The sequence below is a fragment of the Megascapheus bottae genome, chromosome 1 (genome assembly GCF_031878675.1).
Source record: "Megascapheus bottae isolate mThoBot1 chromosome 1, mThoBot2.hap1, whole genome shotgun sequence".
In the NCBI taxonomy this organism is placed as follows: domain Eukaryota; kingdom Metazoa; phylum Chordata; class Mammalia; order Rodentia; family Geomyidae; genus Megascapheus; species Megascapheus bottae.
In genome coordinates this window covers 21,739,904-21,759,017 of record NC_143509.1, presented here as the reverse complement: position 1 = coordinate 21,759,017, position 19,114 = coordinate 21,739,904, and the positions used below count along the sequence as shown (strand labels likewise).

The 19,114-nt window shown below is 38.7% G+C and overlaps 1 protein-coding gene across 1 annotated transcript in view; it reads left to right on the top strand.

Moving 5' to 3' along the window:
- Window positions 1-8,481: 8,481 nt before the first annotated feature.
- Window positions 8,482-19,114, top strand: part of Wdr49 (WD repeat domain 49) — a 114,362-nt gene continuing 103,729 nt past the window's right edge. Inside the window, exons 1-2 of the mRNA XM_090335375.1 lie at window positions 8,482-8,565; window positions 8,925-9,158. Coding sequence (XP_090191501.1) covers window positions 8,970-9,158 — 189 coding nt within the window. The 5' untranslated portion in view covers window positions 8,482-8,565; window positions 8,925-8,969. The remainder of the gene's footprint in view (window positions 8,566-8,924; window positions 9,159-19,114) is intronic.

Genomic DNA, 19,114 nt, shown 5'->3' with positions numbered 1-19,114 from the left:
CCCTCTCGCCTCTCCAGAAGCTCATAGGTCTTCAGCCAGTTGCAAGAGTTAATCTTGAGAATTAGCAAACTAAAATGTGTTGAGAGTAAATTGGGATCCATTTTTTCTGACAGCATTTAGTCTCAGCAATGATTGCAAATCTCCATCTGCATTTTGCAAGATGACTTCTATCTGAGCAACTTGCAACCACGTGATTTAGGAATGTCTTGTTCATATTCACTTGACAGTAGCTGTCTCTGCAGCTGGGAGCTCGTGGCCCTAGGCCTGCAGAATCTTTCCTCAGAAGAGGAGGGCTGCGCTCTCGGAGGGAGATGTATTGTGAGTGTGTGCTCTCTCAGGACTACAGCTTCCAGTCTTTGGAAGTGCAGATGCTTTCAGAACTTTTGAGTTTTTCAACTCTGAATTCCTTCTCACTGCATTCCCTTGCTCCCGTTTTGGCTTTTATTTTCTTTGCTTTCCTACACAAAATTTCTTAAGCCAAAGGTGACTCCCAACATTTTTTTTACAGACTGGGGACTAGCACATTATTTTTTTAATACGACATAGTTGGTAGGCCGAGAAAAAAAAATCAGTATGAAACAATAGTGAGTAAAATAGAATATACACATTCATACATATACACATATATACATACATATATATGTGACATATTATAAATAGAATATACATATGATGACAAACGATGGCTCTTTCCATTATCCCCTTTTTTGTTCATTTAATTAATAAATATCTGCTGTTTACATGTCAAGGTCTGTACTAGAGGGTTGACATATAATTTCATTACAATGATTATATATTTATATTTTATATAATTTCAATAGTACTAATAGTAACATACATTATGCCCATACACTATTTTTCCTCTAGTTCCATTTAGCCAATTGAATTTGTTACCAAGGTTTCCCATGGCAATTTCTCACAAATCAGTGACTCAGCACCAGAAATGTATTGTCTCAAAGTTATAGAAGCTAGAAGTGTGATATCAAGGAATTAGCATGACTGAATGTCCTTTAAAACACTAAGAAAAGTTCCATTCCACGCCTGTCCTTTAGCTTCTGATAGTTCTTGGGCTTGTGGCACCCAGACTGCAGTCTTCACACACCCTCACTGAATATGTGTTTAAATCCAAACTTCCCCTTCCTGGAAGGACACTAGTGTGCTGGATTATGGGTTCTCCCTACTCCCATGTAACTGCTAGTATAACTGCATCTGATCTCACTTCCTGAGATATACAGAGCTAGGACAGAACACATACATTTCAAGGGCATCTAGTTCTAGCCATAGGCCAACTCCAGTATCACCTTCTACCAGGTACAGTCTACCAGAGTTCCTCAGCAGTCTTCATGCAAGCTTGTTCTTAACTGAAGTCACATCTACATCACTGTGACTTCTTTAATTCATGAGTATGCACAGGATCCCTTACTGATAGTTATTTGTGTTGACATAGAGGTGCCCTGTACATGTTAAGACATATAAAAATCAACCAACAAAGAAATATTGACATAGCCCTTTCCAGTTAGCTTCTATTTACATATGCTTGCTTTTATTTCGCCCAAAGTGATGTGTTCTGAAGTGTGCGGGTAAGAATGATTGTTTGATTGGAAACTGTCAGGGAGATGAACACCCAGAGTCCGCAGAGCAGAGGCCTTGTATTCCAAGTCAGACCCCATGTCAAGAACCTTCCCATGAAGTATCTCAGCCTTCCAAAAATTGTTTGCTAGTCTGAGACGCTCTTACTTCCCTTTTACTCCTCTGCTTTCCTGCCAGTGAGCAGTGGTTACCTAAGATATTATTAAAACTGTCCATAATTCTCCCTCAGACTGTTTTCCCCTCCTTCTCCTCTCCTTCCCCCCCTGCCTTCTCTCCCCCACTTTTTTCTCCTATCTCCTTCCCTTTTTTTATCCCATCTTCTCCTGTCTTCCCTCCATTTTTGCCCTCCCTCTTCCCTTCTATCCTTTACTTTCTCCCTCTCCTTATCCTACCCTTTCCCTTTCCTCTCATCTTTCCCCTTCCTTCTCCTAGTCTCCCCCTTTTTTGTTTCTCCTCCCCTCCCTGTCTATTTCTCTCTATATCCCTTTGTCTCTCTCTATATATAATTTTATATATTACATGTCATGTAATATAATGTGCATAATAATCTATTTCATATACAATGCATTTTATATATTATATAATACATAAAATATATATTTGTTATATATTATAGGATATAAGTATATATTCTATGGTTATATAATATACTATCATTACAATTTAATATTATATATATAATCCCTTTCTTTCCCTTGATGCTAAGCCATTCAGTGAGTCGACATTGAATTAAAATCAACTTATCTAGAGGAAGGGTTTTAATGTGAGATAAACAAAATAGGTGATTCTAGCATTCAAGCATTCTAAGGTTCACATGATAGAGGGTAAATGCCTTGGGTTTCTTTTCTCTTTTTATTTAAAACATGATTCACACAGAGCCAAGCAGATTAGGTCTGGAAAGACTTTAGTTGCCAGTATCTTGACTAGTTCTCAAGCAGAATTCTTTTTTTCCCAAAGGTCTTTCCCATCCCTCAACACACACAATGACTGCACTCAACAAGTAACTAGAATACCTACAGTATTTTGCCCTTGGGGATGGATTTAGACGTGAGGCCGTCCTAGAAGCAAAGGAAATGTTTCTGGAATCTCAGCCTCTGTAAGAAAGGTCATGATGACATTTTATAAATTTGCTTCATTTTGTTTTACAATTGCAATATTCTAGTCTGTCTGTGGATTTCTACCTAATTAACCTAAAGTTTCAGGGACCTTGCCTTTCTCTGTCTGCACTAATGATGTTAACTCATGTATAATGATTTTGCAATTTACATAGAGACTTCATTGTATTTTCCATTTTTCTCTTAATGCCATCCTAGGAGATACTTTCATCTTTATAATTATAATACTGAACTATAATTGTAATACAATTATAATACTGAAAATTCAAGAATCAAGATTTGAACCAGGTGTTGTGACTCCAACTTCTAAACCCCCTTTCACTCTGTTACCCAGTATGCACTTCTTTAGTTCTCTACATTCTTTTTGGAAACTGGCAGTAAAGAAGGACTAAGAAAGATCTAGGGTTTGAATTTTAGCCTTGCTTCTTCTTTGCTGGGTGATCCTAGCAAAATTATTTAATATGTCTAAATTTCAATGTCTTAGTATAAAAATTGTAGCAGTGGATGAAGTGGTGGGTTAATGGGAAGAGTTGAGGAATAAAGAAGGGGATATGGCGCAAATACAGCAGGAATCCTTAATGTACACATATGATAAGGGAGTGAGGACTGTGATGGGAGGGTGACAAAAGGGGGAACTCTGAGCAGGAAACACTGGACACTTAGATGGACATGTTAAATTGTAATGTACAGCCTTTTGAAGTTCAATAAAGAAGGCGACAATAACAGTGACCACACACAGAGCTTTCCGTGGAATCCTGGATCAAGTTCTTAGCAGAAGAACTAGCACTCTTTTATTGACATTCTTATATTGTATGGCTTGAAAGGAAGAGATGCTTCATTTCCTTTTACTTCGCTCATCTGTGATAAATGAGGAAATATCAAGTATCTTGTAGGAACATCATGAGGTTTTAATAAAATGCCTTGTAAAAATTCTTAGTGCCATCTTAAGCCTATAAAAGGAATTCAATAATTTTTTCATTTCTATTCCATTGCATTCTTTCAGTTTCCCCAATCCAAATGTGTTTACTGGGTTCTCAGTGGTTCTTTTCAAGCAGTTCTTTCAAGCAAGCCAGTGTTTTAGTGGTTTCACACAGTCCCCACAGTCAAGGTGCCTTTGCCGCCCTGCTCTAAAGCTTCTAGTAGAAGAGAATGCACTGTTCTCTCAGAGAGGCAGCATAAAGTTGCTGGGTAGCCTCAAACAGGTCAATCTCCCAGTAGGTGGCTTCCTTGTGAAAATGCCTGCATAGGCCCTAGAGACCCACAGTGCCTGGCAACAAGGACACTGGACTAGAAAAACAAGCATGCGCTATGCTAAAAGCAAAGGGCAAAGAAGTGACCTATGGTTTGGGCATGTCTCATAGCATTCGAATAACTGATAGAACCTGAAATGCTTTTGAGAAGCAATTGTCAGTACTAAGTCAGTGAATTCAAAAGATGCCTCCTGATAAAACCAGAGCAGCCTTTATTTTTTAAGTAAGTGGAAACAATGATTCAGTAGCTACAATTTACTATCCATCTGAATTCTCTTTCTGTGCTTTTATATATTGCCTAAAATCTGTCTGTCTGTCTGCCTATCTATCTACCTGTCTCTCCTTATCTCCCTTTCTACCTATCAATCATCTAGCATGTATCTAACATACATGCATACCACTGCTTGTTTGGCTAGAATTTTACATGTGATGGTACTTGTTACAAAATTGTGTATTTAGTAATTTAAAATATGATACTTCATAAAATCCATGTTCAAGTACTTAGAAAGTCTAAGGAAAACTGTGATAAAATCTCATTTCACTTTGAACATTGTTCAGAAGATCCAAGAATTCTGTTGCCTAAGGTCTCACAGGAAAGTTGTGTTCTCAAAAGACAGTATTACTTGAGCACAGGTAGGCTTTCCATTTCTTGTCTGTTTCCAAGGGGAACCAGTGGAAAAGAGGAAAAACATGTTTCCATTTTACATAGAAATTGTACATATAAAAAACATGCTTTGTTTCAAAAGTGCTTGAATAGTTTACTAAGTTGTGTGGTTTAAAGTACAATATTAAGTTTTGCTCCTCTTCTCAATCGTTTTTTTTTTAATAGGTCATAGGGCTTGAATTCTGGGCCTTGATGCTGCCCCTGAGCTCTTCAGCTCAAGGCTACTCCCTTACCCCTGGAACCACAGCCCCACATCCCTTTTTCTAGTGGCTAATTGGAGAAAAGAGTCTCAAAGTCTTTAGTGCCTGGGCTGGTTTGAACCGAGATCCTTAGATCTCAGCTGCCTGAGTAGCTAGGATTACAGATGTGAACCACCACGCCTGGCCTCTTCTCAATTTTCTAACATCATTTATGCATGTCTTTCCAACTCAGTGCTACTTACCCTCTCCTTGCAAATAAATAACTCACTGGTGAATTTCATTTCCCCCATGTGATTTTACAAGGACTCAAACACCACAAGGTTCTTGCGTTTAGCAATGTGAAATTACAGACATTAGAGAGATATGATTTCTGTTCTTCGGGAGTTAACTTGATGTGTGAGTATGCACAGAAAACTAGTTCTATTATAAGGCAGACAGAAAAAAAAATGCTTTGGTTAAAGTATTAAAAAAAAAAAATTGTGGCCAGGAGTTTCGGATTAGTGTTAGAGTGCTTGCCTACCATGCACGAAGACCTGAGTTCAATTCCTCAGTACCACATACAAAGAAAAAGCTGGAAGTAGTGCTGTGGCTCAAATGGCAGAGCTCTACCCTTGAGAAAGCCCAAGGTCAGTGCTCAGATCTAGGAGCACTGAGTTCAAGGCACAGGACTGGCACACAAAAAAAAATCTGCAATAATCAATTCTAAGCGTGAAGATCAGGAACGGGGGACAAAAACGAATATTTATTATGGTTTTAAAAATGTCAATATTGTCGTGGAGCTTTCTCCAGGACTCTGGGAGGAGGCTGTCTTTACACTGTGCTATTTGCTTCCTAGGGCCATGTTGGAAAGGCCTGAGTTCAAGAGACAACCAGACAGTTTTGGATTACTGTTGGGAACTGAGTGTGGGGTCAAAGAGACCTTGGACCCGCACAGCTGTGTACACAAGGAAATAAGCTATTAGCATGACCTTGGGCTATGTTAATCCTTCTTGTTTACTTGATTGCTGTTTTATATGAATGCAACACCTGGCAGTTTCCTGGTGTTTAGAAAAGTATTTAAGATTGGACTAAAGAAATAAACGGGGCTACAGTCTTAAGCTCGCAACCTTCTTGGGCCGATGAGTTGGGCTGTAGTCCTCCCGACCCCATCTTTTTCTTGTCTTCTTCTTTTCCAAGTCTCTACCCCCAAAGTCAGGAATCCCCATTCGCTGCTGGCTGGCTCTGGCAGATTACTCCTCTTTTGGCCTGGAGAAACAGTAAATGGGACAAGGAGGTGGCTGGACTTACTTTGGTGGGAAACCCAACTAGGAAAGGAAACCTGGTTGGATTTCCAATTAAAAAACAAACAAACAAACAAAAAAAAAAAACAAAAGCTGAGGGAGGATTGTAAGGGAAGTTGAGGTGGTGACTGGAGAATTCTAGGCTAGGATGCAGAGCGTTAGTCAGAAGAGGCTTCAGTCAAATGGAGGACAAGCACCAGAAAAGGGATTAGGAGAAGTGGGTGGGTCTGCCCTTGCATTGGTGGAGATAAACTATGGAAGCAGGAAAGAGCTAGGATTTGGGTACAAACTTGAAAACATAGATTGGGATGAGACACACATGACTTTCTGCTCAGGAGGAAGAGTTACTCAATCCCACAGATATGCTTGCAGACAGGTTGGCTGACTCTGCCATTCTGGGTGCTGGCTGATTCCTGATGGGAACATAGGCTGCCCCGTTCCTATATAAGGGGAGTAAAACACATGCTTAAAATCTCCTTTTACCGGGATCCTGAATAAACTCGGGTTAATTATAAACACCAGACATCCTGTTTTGTATCTGTCCTCTGTTCTGAGCCATGTCTCCTGTAGCCACTTTGCAGCTATGGAAAGAGGAGGACCTGCCCAGCCCCAGTGCCTCTGCTGTAACAAGGCCCCACCTGATTGATGGGGAGACAGTGGATGTCAGACCTCCCCAGGCTGAACTGTCTCTGAACAGTACTTGTGACAGAACTTCCACCTCTATGCATAATTCTTCTTAAATAGAGGTGGTTGTTTGTATTTTTTCCTCCCTGCACAGTCAGCTGAAGATATCTGAAGATGACTTCCCATCTTGCCATGTAATAAATTTCCTTTCTCTGGCCTTCACTGTGTATTTCTACCTGGCACATACACAATGGTGAACAGACCTGACACGTGGAACGCCCAAGTGTTTAAGCCTGGGGTCCAAAACTCCAGGTGCAGAACCACTGTGAATTGATGGGTCTTCTCTCTCTAGCAAGCTGTCACCAGTGAGCCTACAGACCACCTTCATCCAGCGACACCCCTGCAGAATCTCCTATTGGAATGGGCACATGGAAGATCTTCACATAGGTAACTGATTCACAGTAAGCAAGGAGGCGAATCTCAGCAGGCTGGGGGATACAGTCATGCACCTGAAATTATGCCACACTGCTACAAGGAAGGTCGAAGCCATTTATGACCATAAAGAGCAATTTCTAATGCCATACTTTTCCGGAAATGACACTGTGTCCATTGATTAACTTCTACTGTCATTTGTTGGCAGCTCATTATACTTTCCTGTCTTGGCTAGTGACAACATACAGAGTTGCATCTTTATGGACATAGCTACGTAGGCCAGGCAGCTGCACAGCCTTAGAATGATGAGAGGCTTTTTCATTGTAAGCAAGGGGACTATCTGCCTCTCCCAGGGTAGGGTCTCTGGATATGGGGCTTCCTCCCCTCTTCTCTCCCTTAGTATCTGTTACAATGGCGGGGTGCTGCTGGCTCATGCATGTGATCCTCTCTACAGAAGAGGCTAAGATCTGTGGAGGCCAAGAGATTTGTGGTATCCATAGCCCAAGTGAGAAGCCCCAATGGGATGATCACATCTGGGAATTGGAACCTGGAACCTGGAAGAATGGGCTAGGCCATACTGCATTGTACTGTTGTACAGCAAAATACCATTGACTTGCTTAAGGTAGGATGAGAACACTGAGGTTCCAACTCAAGGACTCATGCTTGCTCCGCAGGCATTTTTACCACTGGAGCCACAACCCAGCTCTTAGTGTGTGATTTAAAAAGCATACCTTGAAGAGGGGCTGAGAGTTTGGCCTAGTGGTAGAGTGCTTGCCTAGCATGCATGAAGAAAAAAGCTGGAAGTGGTGCTGAGGCTCAAGTGGTGGAGCTCTAGCCTTGAGAAAGTCCAAGGACAGGGATCAGGCCCTGAGCTCAAGCCCAGGACTGGCAAAAAAACAAACAAACAAACAAAAAACTCCAAAAAAACAAAAAAAAAATACCTTGAAGAGTAGAACACAATCATATGATACCTTGAATGAAAACAGAAAGTAGCAGTTAAAAAGAGAAAGATGATAAGATTCTTACTATGTAAAAAATAAGGCATGTATTTTTGTGTGTATGGGAAATATAAAATTGCAGCAACTAATTATGTTGTTTCATAATTCCTAATGTGCATTGTAAAAGTTGTCTTTACATCATTGTTTACTAAAAATGAGTAGGCTGCCCTTCTTTAAAGAAAACAATAACTGACATTTACATTATGCATTCAAGCCTCACTTCAGTCACTAGGGGTGGAGGGGAGGAAAAGGAAAAGTTTTAAGCTGGCTTTATGCTTGTTGCCAGGAGATACACAAAGGCACCAGGGAGAGATGAGACAAACAATGCCACCACGTTGCTGAGAAGGTGTCCTTGTGGGGCAGATATGTCACTGATAAAAGAACATTGAGTTGTGCCACGAAATGCTCTCAGGTGAGAAAATGCTGCTGGAAACTGTGCTGTGTTCATGTAAGCAAGAAGAGCCAAAGACATTTTGGGAAGTTGCTTTTCTACTGCATTTGAATTGTCTTCAGAGTTGGGTTTTGGTGTGTCAGTTGCTATAAACATAGACGAAGCTTTATACATTTTTTATCAAGTCAGGTTAAACCTAGTCAAAGGAGGGGCATTGTGGGGTTGAGATATAATCCTCAGAAGCAAATAAGTGAGCAGAGGGAGGGCTTTCATTGCCAACCAGGAGTTGGATGTTTTACCTCTTGCTTGGATGCCTTTAAAAGTTTGTGCTTTTGGCTTTTTGGAATGTTGTTCAGTGTAGTTTTTGTTTTTTTCTGGAGGTACTTGTTGAAGGGAGCAAAAATAAAAGCACAGAAAGTTGAAGTATGCTGAAAAGAGGTGAAATTGTTATGAGTTACCAGGACACAGCAGATGAGTTAAACAAGGAGTCCCAGTCTGGATCAGAGCACTCTGAGAGGAGAGGAGGTGGAGAAGGCAATGAGGATTATGGCTCTGTCCCACTTGAGAGCCGGCTTAGTGTGGGCGACTTTGAGAAAATACAGAGCGCCTTCAAGGTAAGTATGGAGCTTATTGAATAGAAGGTTTGTGTTGCACACAAAGTCATTAAGCTAAAATGGGCAGTCATTTCTCTTTTTAAACAGTTTTTAAGGAGTGGAAACTCATCAGGTCTGGATTTTACATCATCTGCTTGGTAACTGCATCTCTGAATTATTTCAGGGTCACTCATATTTAGTTTGAGATGTCTGTACATGAATAACATGGCCATTGAAGATGGATGGTTTCTTAGAAATTAATGTATTTGAGGGAAACAAATATTATGGTTGTTATTGAGAAAAGCCACATGTGATGGTCTGAATATGATATAACCCCCACAGACTTTCATGTTAAAGGTCAGATCCTTGGCTGGTGATGTTTCTTGGAGGAGACTTTAGGAGGCAGGCGTAGGGCTGAGTTGTAGGAAATGAATCATGGGGTGGGTATATTGTCCCTACTTCCCTCCCTCCCTTCCTCACTCCCTCTCTCTTCCTCTTCCCCCCCTTCCTGTCTGTCATGAGATTATGTCTCCTGTAGGACCAAGTAGTTGTGAACTGAAGGCTCTGAAATGGCAAATCCAAAGAAATATTGCCTTCAGTGAAGTTCTCTTGGGTATTTTTATCACACCAATGAGGAAAATCAGTAATACAAGAGTTTGTTAAAGGAATCACCAGAACCAATGAACTGTCTTCCCATTTGACATGAACATAGAACTGGGCAAATGCAAACATCAACATCTGTTGTATGAAAATTCTCTCCATAAAAAAGACCCATCTCCTATACTTCTTGTTGGTCTTTGAGCAGTGTCATTTTAATTCCATATGGAAAATATACCCTAAGATTTAACTATAAATGAATAATTTCCTTCTCCTTACCTTAGTCAATTCACGTGAACTTTGGTAACCATGAATAATGAAGAGTATGTATCAAAGTGATTGGTAGCTTCAAATAGGAAGAAATATCTTCTGATGCTATGGAATTTAAATAGAAAGAGCTTCCATTCTTTCTACTTCATTATGGATGCTAAAATTTGATATCAGAAATTCATAAGATTCTCAGTAGGTGGTCAGAGTATCTGTATTACTGGAAGCAGGTTTGCAGTATTTCAGAATGCAACTTTGAAATTAACAGCATGTGAAACTTAATATTGGCTTATAATTGGCACACATTTTAAAAATGTTTAGCTATCCATCTACACATTACCTTTTGCATAACTATTCACATTCTCTCTGTATAAAAATATTGTCATCTTTATCTACCTTTTTTTTTTTTTTTTTTTTTTTTGCCAGTCCTGGGCTTGGGCTCAGGGCTTGAGCACTGTCCTTAGGTTCTTTTTCTCAAGGCTAGAGCTCTACCACTTGAGCCTCAGCACCATTTCTGGCTTTTTTCTATGTATATGGTACTGAGGAATCGAACCCAGGTCTTCATGCATGCTAGTCAAGCACTCTACCACTAGGCCAAACTCCAGGCTTCTACCTGCCATTTTTAAAATAATAGAGTCTACAATATTTAGCATCAAAGACATGCCCATACTTTTCTCATTTTAGTTCTCATATATCTGTTATTCATCCATCTAACCCTCTTTTTCTGAAAGATTTCAGTGTTACTCCTGCCCAATGCCACAAATGAATCTGGCAGATTTTGGTAGACACAGCATCATTTTGACAGCTTGTGGACAATGAGGGAAATGTAACAGCACATGATGACAGCTTGGACTCTGGAATGAGCAGAAACATGATAGTTTAGTTCTGGTGCTAAGAACACAAAAGATTTGAATTCTGGTGTCTATTAAGAGAACAAATGTTAGTAAAGTTCTGTGAGTGAAACTGATCCCCAAGGTGAGGGGTAGACATATTTTCAAACTACAGATTAGCAGCTCAAGTGAAACCGGAAAATCTAGTCAGAGGTGTTTTTGTTGGGGGGGGGGAATGTCATTTGTTTTGCATTAAACCTTTCTAAGTTGGATCATTAATTTTGAAATTACCAGCTGATACTAATGGGCCAAAAATGGAGAAAAGAATATGATTTAGAGCTTCCATTGTAAATAGAGGATCTATGATAGCTTTTTATAAAATTGAGAGGAGGGCTTTTAAGAAAAAAGTCCGTCCGTTCTTAACACATTCAACAGCCAAAGAAGTTGTATGAGTAGAAGAACAATAAAAGTCACTGGTGGATTTCATTTTCTTTCAAGTGATGATATCAAAGGCCCTTCTGTCAGCCAGAAGGGACTGAAAGGTGTATTATTCACAGCACTATACGATAATAGCTACTCCAGCTTTCCTATAGAACTTGAAATGCTTCAAGAAATGACGTGTCTCTGGATATTTATATCATTTTGATGTCAGTTGTATTGTGTATTCTCTTAGAAACTACAAAAGCCAGCAATAATATAGGAAAGAGTGGCTCTGGTACTGATTTTATAGGAATTATGAGCAGTAAAAATTATTATCTAAAGGAAATGAGATTTTTTTGAAAGCTTCACTGGGGTTTGTGAGACATATATTAGGTTTCTTGTGCATGATGAGCTATATAGGTATACAAACATTTATTTGTTTGCTCTGTTGTTGATCTTTTTTTCATATATTTTTATTGTAATTAATAGAACGGTTACATTATATTTGCCAGATAGAAGGTGCATTAATTCACATACATTGATACCCTTTCTCATATCTTGGTCCCCATTTCCTTCCCCCCTACCTCCACCCTCTGGTGTTGATCTTTGGGTGTCAGTATATTCTCTCTTTTGTCTATTTGATCTGGGACTATAATTTGCCTTCCACTGCTAGGCTGTCTGGATTGGGTCCTGAATTGTCTTTCCCAGCAACTGTTTGTTTCATTTCCTGGCACATGTGTGTTGGCCCTGGGTTGTGGGTTCAAAGCCAGGTGCTGGCCCTACTTTATCTACTGAATGTTACCATTAATCCAAGCTCTGACAAATATTTAGTTTTATATCACTATTGGAAACATGTAACCCATGAGGTATTTATGCTTAAAGTCAAATGCTTCAAAATAGTTCAGTGTGAGAAAACAAAAACATCCTAGCAGGAAGTTTCCAGAAACGATCCAGTGAGAATTCTTTGAACAAATTTACTTGGGAGTGAATGAAATCTGATCACCACAGATTTGTGCTTCCTTAACTCAAATGCCCAGAAAATTCAGAAGGAGATTATGGAGGCCCTAAAACTGTGCTTGGAGAATAAAATAAAATAATAACAGTTACGGAACTTATCTTTGATTTATCTGTATACAAATCTCAAAATGGCAGTAGACAGATTCTCTAACAGGAAGTGTTAACCATGCTTCTTTGTCTCAACTGGAAAAGCTGAGGATAGACATCTTGCTAGACAGACTAGGCTTTATGCACATTTAGAAATTTAGGTTTGATTCTTTCCTACCTTTTCCTTATTTTTTCTTCTTTCAAAACAGTCAAGTTTCCTCACAACTTATGAAGAACCCAAATTTGATGGACTTTCTTCTTGCTCAGTGCACCTTCACTAGTACAGTCGCCAATGATCAAGCCTGAGTGGACATGTCCCAGAATGCACAGTGGCTCTTGAGCCTTCCCTTCCCCCAGACACCATCATTTTGATCAGGAAGTACAATTATACATGATCATTTCATTCCTTTCATTCTGGACATTCGGATTTTGATGGATTTTCATAAAATAGGAGAAAGGCTGTGAATATCATTTACATTTTTGTACGTAAGATTGCTACTTAGAATATGAAATATGTTACATAATAAACTTGTTAATTTTTAAAAATAGTATTTTCTAATTTTCTGCATTGAAAGGTATGTGGCATGGCATTATTAGGTGATATCCTATGAAACCATCATCATAAATGTGGTTCACTGTTATTAAAAGGACATTATGCAGTGCGAGGCTGATAGTTTTTAGCTACCTTAATTCAACCTACCCCTACCCCCAAAGTTCCTTCATTTTTGGGTATGATATACATTCCCTAAAATGCTTTTCAGGTTCAATGCATAATAATCTTATGCATGCATGAAGTTCTTGTCACAATCTTATGATTTTTACCTAGTGGATAATAGTTCCTTTAAAAGTATATATTTAAGGCTGAGTAACATAGGCTTTTGCCTGTAAATCTCCTACTCAACAGGCAGAGATCTGAGGATTGCAGTTCAAAGCCAGACTGAGCAGAAAAGTCCTTGAGACCCTTCTCACCAATTAATCACCAATAAGCCCAAAGTGGAATGGTGGTTCCAATAGAAGAGCACAAAGTTTCAGTGAAAACTCAGGGACAGTGCTGAGATCCTGGAGCACTGTGCACACACTGAAATTTAATTATAGTGATACAAGAGAAAGGGTATACACACACACACACACACACACACACACACACACACACACACACACAACACAACACATGAAGCCCCCTCGCCTCACTTGTTAACCTCGGTCTCTACATTTCTAAGTTCAGTAAAAGAGATGATCTGAGATGCAGTAAGAATTGAAAACTTTCAGGATCCAAGAGGAAAATAAGAACAATTCGGTTTCACCAGAATTATGACCTTCTTTATTTAAAAAATGAAGATAGATGTATTGATCTTGCTTTCCCCTGCAGCCACAATTGTGTTCAATTCACTTCTACTTCATAGGAAACTTGTTGGGAGCCAGAGTGGAATCAAATTGTACCTTGATTTGCATCAGACAATGGCTTTATTGTCTTATTGTTTTATGGCCTTATTCTGTTTAAATGACCTGAGATTTACCATATGAATGTAACAGCTGGAAGTTCCCTGGTTTCAAGAAGGGATATAAGCCTGGAGTTGACAATAAACGAGGCTGCAGTTTTTACCTGGGCGGCAGACATCCCGGACCCGATGTGTTTGTCTCTCTTCTATTTTTTCCAGTCCCTGCCCCCTATTTCAGGAACCCCAATTTGCTGCCAGTAGGCCCCGGCAGAAACTCAGTTGTTCCATTTTTTGGCTGGAGAGACTTTCATTCCAAAGTTTCGTTTTTTCATGCAGAGATTTCAGGGGCTTGTGTAAATATTAGTCGGGACACTTTAACTCCATTTGATTTTGTGAGTTCTTGAATCATTGCTAACATAGTGTAAAAGCAAATTAAAACCAACTGAAGCCATTGAAGCTAGAAAAAGCAGTGCGATGAGCATTGGCTGGCAGACTGGCATCTACTGTGCTGTTGTTCAGTCTCTCATGAATGTTCATTGGAAGATGAAAATTGCAAGGGTGATAAAAACTGGTACATCTGCTCTGAAATAACTGATCTAATCTTCTGCTCCAGAAGAGGACCATGAACATTGACAGCAAGTGCTAATACATATTCACAGCTAGTTTATGACCAAGGGAAATTGAGGCAAACCCAGCCGCATAACGCATGTTTATCTGAAATTTAATTATAGAGATAGAAGGGAACGGGTGCTTTTTGATATTGTATACTCACTCAACTGTCACGGAACATTACCCCCAAATCACGCCTTGTGTCTGACAAAAGAAATATTAATTTCAGGGAAGTGGTTCATAAGAGTAGCAGGTCCTGGAGAAAGCAACAGTGTGTCATCCTGTTATAAATCATTTTTTATGTAAAGAACAGGGCATTACAGAATTATAATGATCTGAATTAAAAACATGAAACTTACCAACTAAGAAAAGAGTTTTGGCCTTTATAGGATTTCTTTTTTTTTTTCCTGTTAAACATTTTTTTTATTGTAATTAGTAAAAGAGTTACATGATATTTGCCAGATAGAAGGTGCGTTAATTCACATACATTGATACCCTTTCACATGTCTTGGTACCCATTTCCCTCCCCCCCCCACACCCCTCACCCATCTTGGTTTTCCCCCTTCCCTATCAAATTTCAAATATCCAAATACAAATAAATTCAATATATCAGATAACAAAGTGAGATACTATACCAATATGAGATAACCAAGGGACAGCAAAGGAGATGAGAGACAACATAGTACATTAAGGACAACAATCATTCATTATATGGCTTTTGTTTCAATATCCTGGAGGCCCTTTCAATTTAGAGGATTTCTTTTTAAAACAATGTTTTTATTATCTTTCTGTAGTTGAACAAAGGAGTTGCTATTCAACAAAGCAGTTTATGAACACGTTGATTAATGTCATCCCTTGTCATTCTCATCCATCCCTCTCAGCTCACCCTTCCCTCAATTTTCTTGTTTTTTATTATTTTACTTTTTTGCCAGTCCTGGGCTTGAGCTCAGGGCCTGAACACTGTCCTTGGACTTTCTCAAGGCTAGAGCTCTACCACTTGAGCCTCAGCACCACTTCTGGCTTTTTTCTATGTATGTGGTACCAAGGAATCGAACCGGGGTCTTCATGCATGCTAGGCAAGCACTTTAACCACTAGGCCAAACTCCTGGCCCTCCCTCAATTTTCTTAATTTTGTAGAGCATTCATTGAGTTTGTTGCTGCATTATCCCCCCTTCCTTGTCTTCTTCTTTTGTCTATCCCCATCTTGTCCCTACCCAACCTTTTCAAGTACTTTTTGGTGTTTATTTTGTTGAGTTATGGTTTTGTCTTTCTAAAGACTTACATTGTTTGATTTCTCTCCTAAATCTCTATATTTCAATTTGTACATTTATGTACACTTGCATACGAACCACCACATTTACTTTTACATTTAAAAACTAAAATCTAGCTTCCACAGATAAGGAAAATATTCAACCTTTTTTGCTCCGGGCCTGGCTTACTTCACTTATGTTTTTCTAGGTCTTTCCAATCCTTTGGAAATGGTGCAGTTTCCTTAGATTTTTGTGACTCTAATGTTTCATGAAGCCTAAAGTCTACATTGCATTGAAAATTAAAGCAATATAGATGTGATATTCGTGGTAATTTTTACGTTCTAGTAATCTAGGGCCATTGGTCTTTGGTAACAACTGGAACACCTATGCCCCCCATTAAAGCAACAATATATGAAAACTGCCTTCTCTGTATTGTTCAAAGCGAGTGCTCAACATTTAAGATGATATTTGCCATGAAAGGATGTATTCATCAAATGAATGAATCTACCCCATATTTTTTCCTTATGATGCATTGTTTATACTAATGAGTTGAAGCCTTTATGGGTGGATAGATGGATGGATAGATGGGCTCAAAATATGGATGGATGTCTATCACCATTTGACATTTGTTTCTAGGGTCTGGAATCAAATATTCACCAATGGATAAGAGCCATGAATCTTAGATCCAAACTCATCTCTGTCTTCTCTGAAGACAGAGAAGAATATCCAGATTTCTAGTGAAATTGGGTGTTTCTTTCTCTATAAATTTAAACTGGAATTTATATTCTTATTTTACACGTCTCTATTTATGGAGTAGAAGAAAGGAAACACATATTTTAAGAAATAAATATAAATAACATTCACAGCACAGTAGATTTTGAAAGATGAAGTGAAGTGTATGCTCTGAGAATGTATCGCTCTTTTAATACCAAGAAACAAGGAAATGTGTAGGGTTGTACAAGAACTACAATGCATCTACAGCTAATGAATCTTAAGAGCAATACTGCAGCCTGGCCAAGTGTTTTACTTATTAATTTTTATAAGGATAACTTTATATTGAATTAGTGAGAAGTAAATCTGATCAGCCTTTTTGAGGAGGATTTGGCAAGACATATCAAAAGCTGTTAGATTTGCATCTCTCTTATGGCCAGAGATGTTCTGACCATAAAACAACATTGAGATTCCACCTCATCCCATTTAGAATGGCCAATGTCAGGAAAATTAATAATAACAGATGCTGGAGGGAATGTGGCCAGGAAGGATCACTACTGCACTGTTGATGGGAATGTAAACTTGTTCAACCACTCTGGAAAGCAGCATGGACGTTCCTATGACCCAGCAACCCCACTCCTGGACATTTACCTAAATGACCACAAAGAAGGTCAACTAAAGCTACCATCACAGTATTTCTTCCATAACCAAGACATGGAATCAACCAGATGCCTCTCAGTGGATGACTGGATCAAGAAAAATGTGGTATAGATACACATAATTCTGTGCTTCCATCAGCAGGCATGATTTCACACCATTCATAAGGAAATGTAAAGACTTGAAAACCATCATATTAACTGAAATAAGAAACATAGGCTGCCTGGTTTCCCTCATTTGAAATAATTAGTATATGTCTAGGATAGTTCTAACAGAGGATCACAGTTGCTCAATAACTATGTAAATATGACCTTATACAAAAGTACCAATCGAAATGAACTACAAGATACGGAAATGAGAATGTTTTTTTTTTTTTTTTCTTGGTGTACTGGTTACTCTTTCTTCTTTTGTTTCCCCCTGTTTGGTTTACCCCCTGTTGATATGCTTTGTATTATATATAAGCTTATCTGATTTGAGGATGCGATAGGTAATCACAGAAATGGTGAGGGAAAAGGACAAAAAGTGAATAATGCAACAGTGACACTCACAAGACATTTTGAAATGAACTTTATGGCTTGTGGGGGGAGGATAGTTGGGGCGGAGGTAAGTGGGAGAAAACGAGAGAGAGAGTAACAATGTTTGACAAGAATTGTATTCAATTCCTTACTTATGTAACTGTAATCCCTCTGTGTATTACCTTTATAATAAAAAAACAGCATTAAAAGCTATGAGAATATGCATAACCTTTTAGGGATTATTTTCCTCAGGAATGAATTATATAATCAAATAAAGATGTATGTATAGTCCTGTGTTATATGCAACAGTAATACCCTGGGGATTGTTGAGTAATAATAGAGGTTATAAATAACCTTATGTTTTATCCACAGACTATTATGAGGAAAAAGAACAATGTATATTCTAAGAAATACTGTCATAGTCTTACTTAAGGCAATCTGAAAGATTAATGTATTAAAGAACTACTTGGTAGGGGCCGGGAGTTTGGCTTAGTGGTAGAGTGCTTGTCTAGCATGCAGGAAGATCCAGGTTCAATTCCTCAGTACCACATACATAGAAAAAAGCCAGAAATGGTGCTGGATGCTCAAGTGGTAGAGCTCTAGCTTTGAGAAAGTCCAAGGACAGGGCCTGGGCAAAAAAAAAAAAGAACTACTTGGTAAGCAATACATAGTCATTTTGACTTCTGCCTAAAATATATCTTAGAGGGTGAAAATGTAGAAGATTTTTCATATTTTCCTTCCTCATACTTTCTTTTCCAAGCATGGCATATTTGTGAAAAAAAAATTTTTTTAAAGCATTTAAAAACTAAGTTTGATTAGCAAACTCAAATGTTTACAACTCAAAACTTGGGATCTTAAGGACAAAAACCAGTCTGTATAAAGTTTTTATTTTTAGAAAGGGTGCACTTTTGGAGTATACACACACATAGGCAGTTTCCAGTGTCAAAAGAGAAATCTGAGTCTAATACAACTCAAAAGGAAATTTTCCATTTTCTTTTTTTAATTTTATTTAAAGATTTTATTCACTGATTTCAAATGTCATGTTTAAAAAACAAGTATTCAAGAAGCTCAACCGGAACTGACCAATGCAGAAAATGTTTTCCAGGCAGAAGAAAATAACTTTCATGATGTCCTTTCAATGTGATTCAGGCAAACATACTTTCTAATCTTCTAAGGTTATGCAAAACCAGGTGTGATAGCATTTGCTTGTTACCTCAATACTTAGGAGGTAGAAGGAAGATCATGGGTTCAATGCCAGCCTGGGCTGGATAGGTAATATTCTAGTTCAGTCTCAACTAATCAAACAGACCTTTGTCCAAACAACAAGGACTGGGGCTAGTAAGGCTGGAGGTTTGATTGTCAGCACCAGATGTAGGTAAGTGATGTTTGCCAAGGAAACCAACCACACATCCTGAGTGTATCAGTCATCTGATTCTCGTAAGAACAATTGGAGCTAACAATTCATAATTTTCTTTCCCAACTGTTAGAAAGATGCAGCAACAATGAATTTACAAACATTGTTTTGTAAGAACCGCATAAAACTATGCTTTACAATTGCACACCTACATTTCATATGGT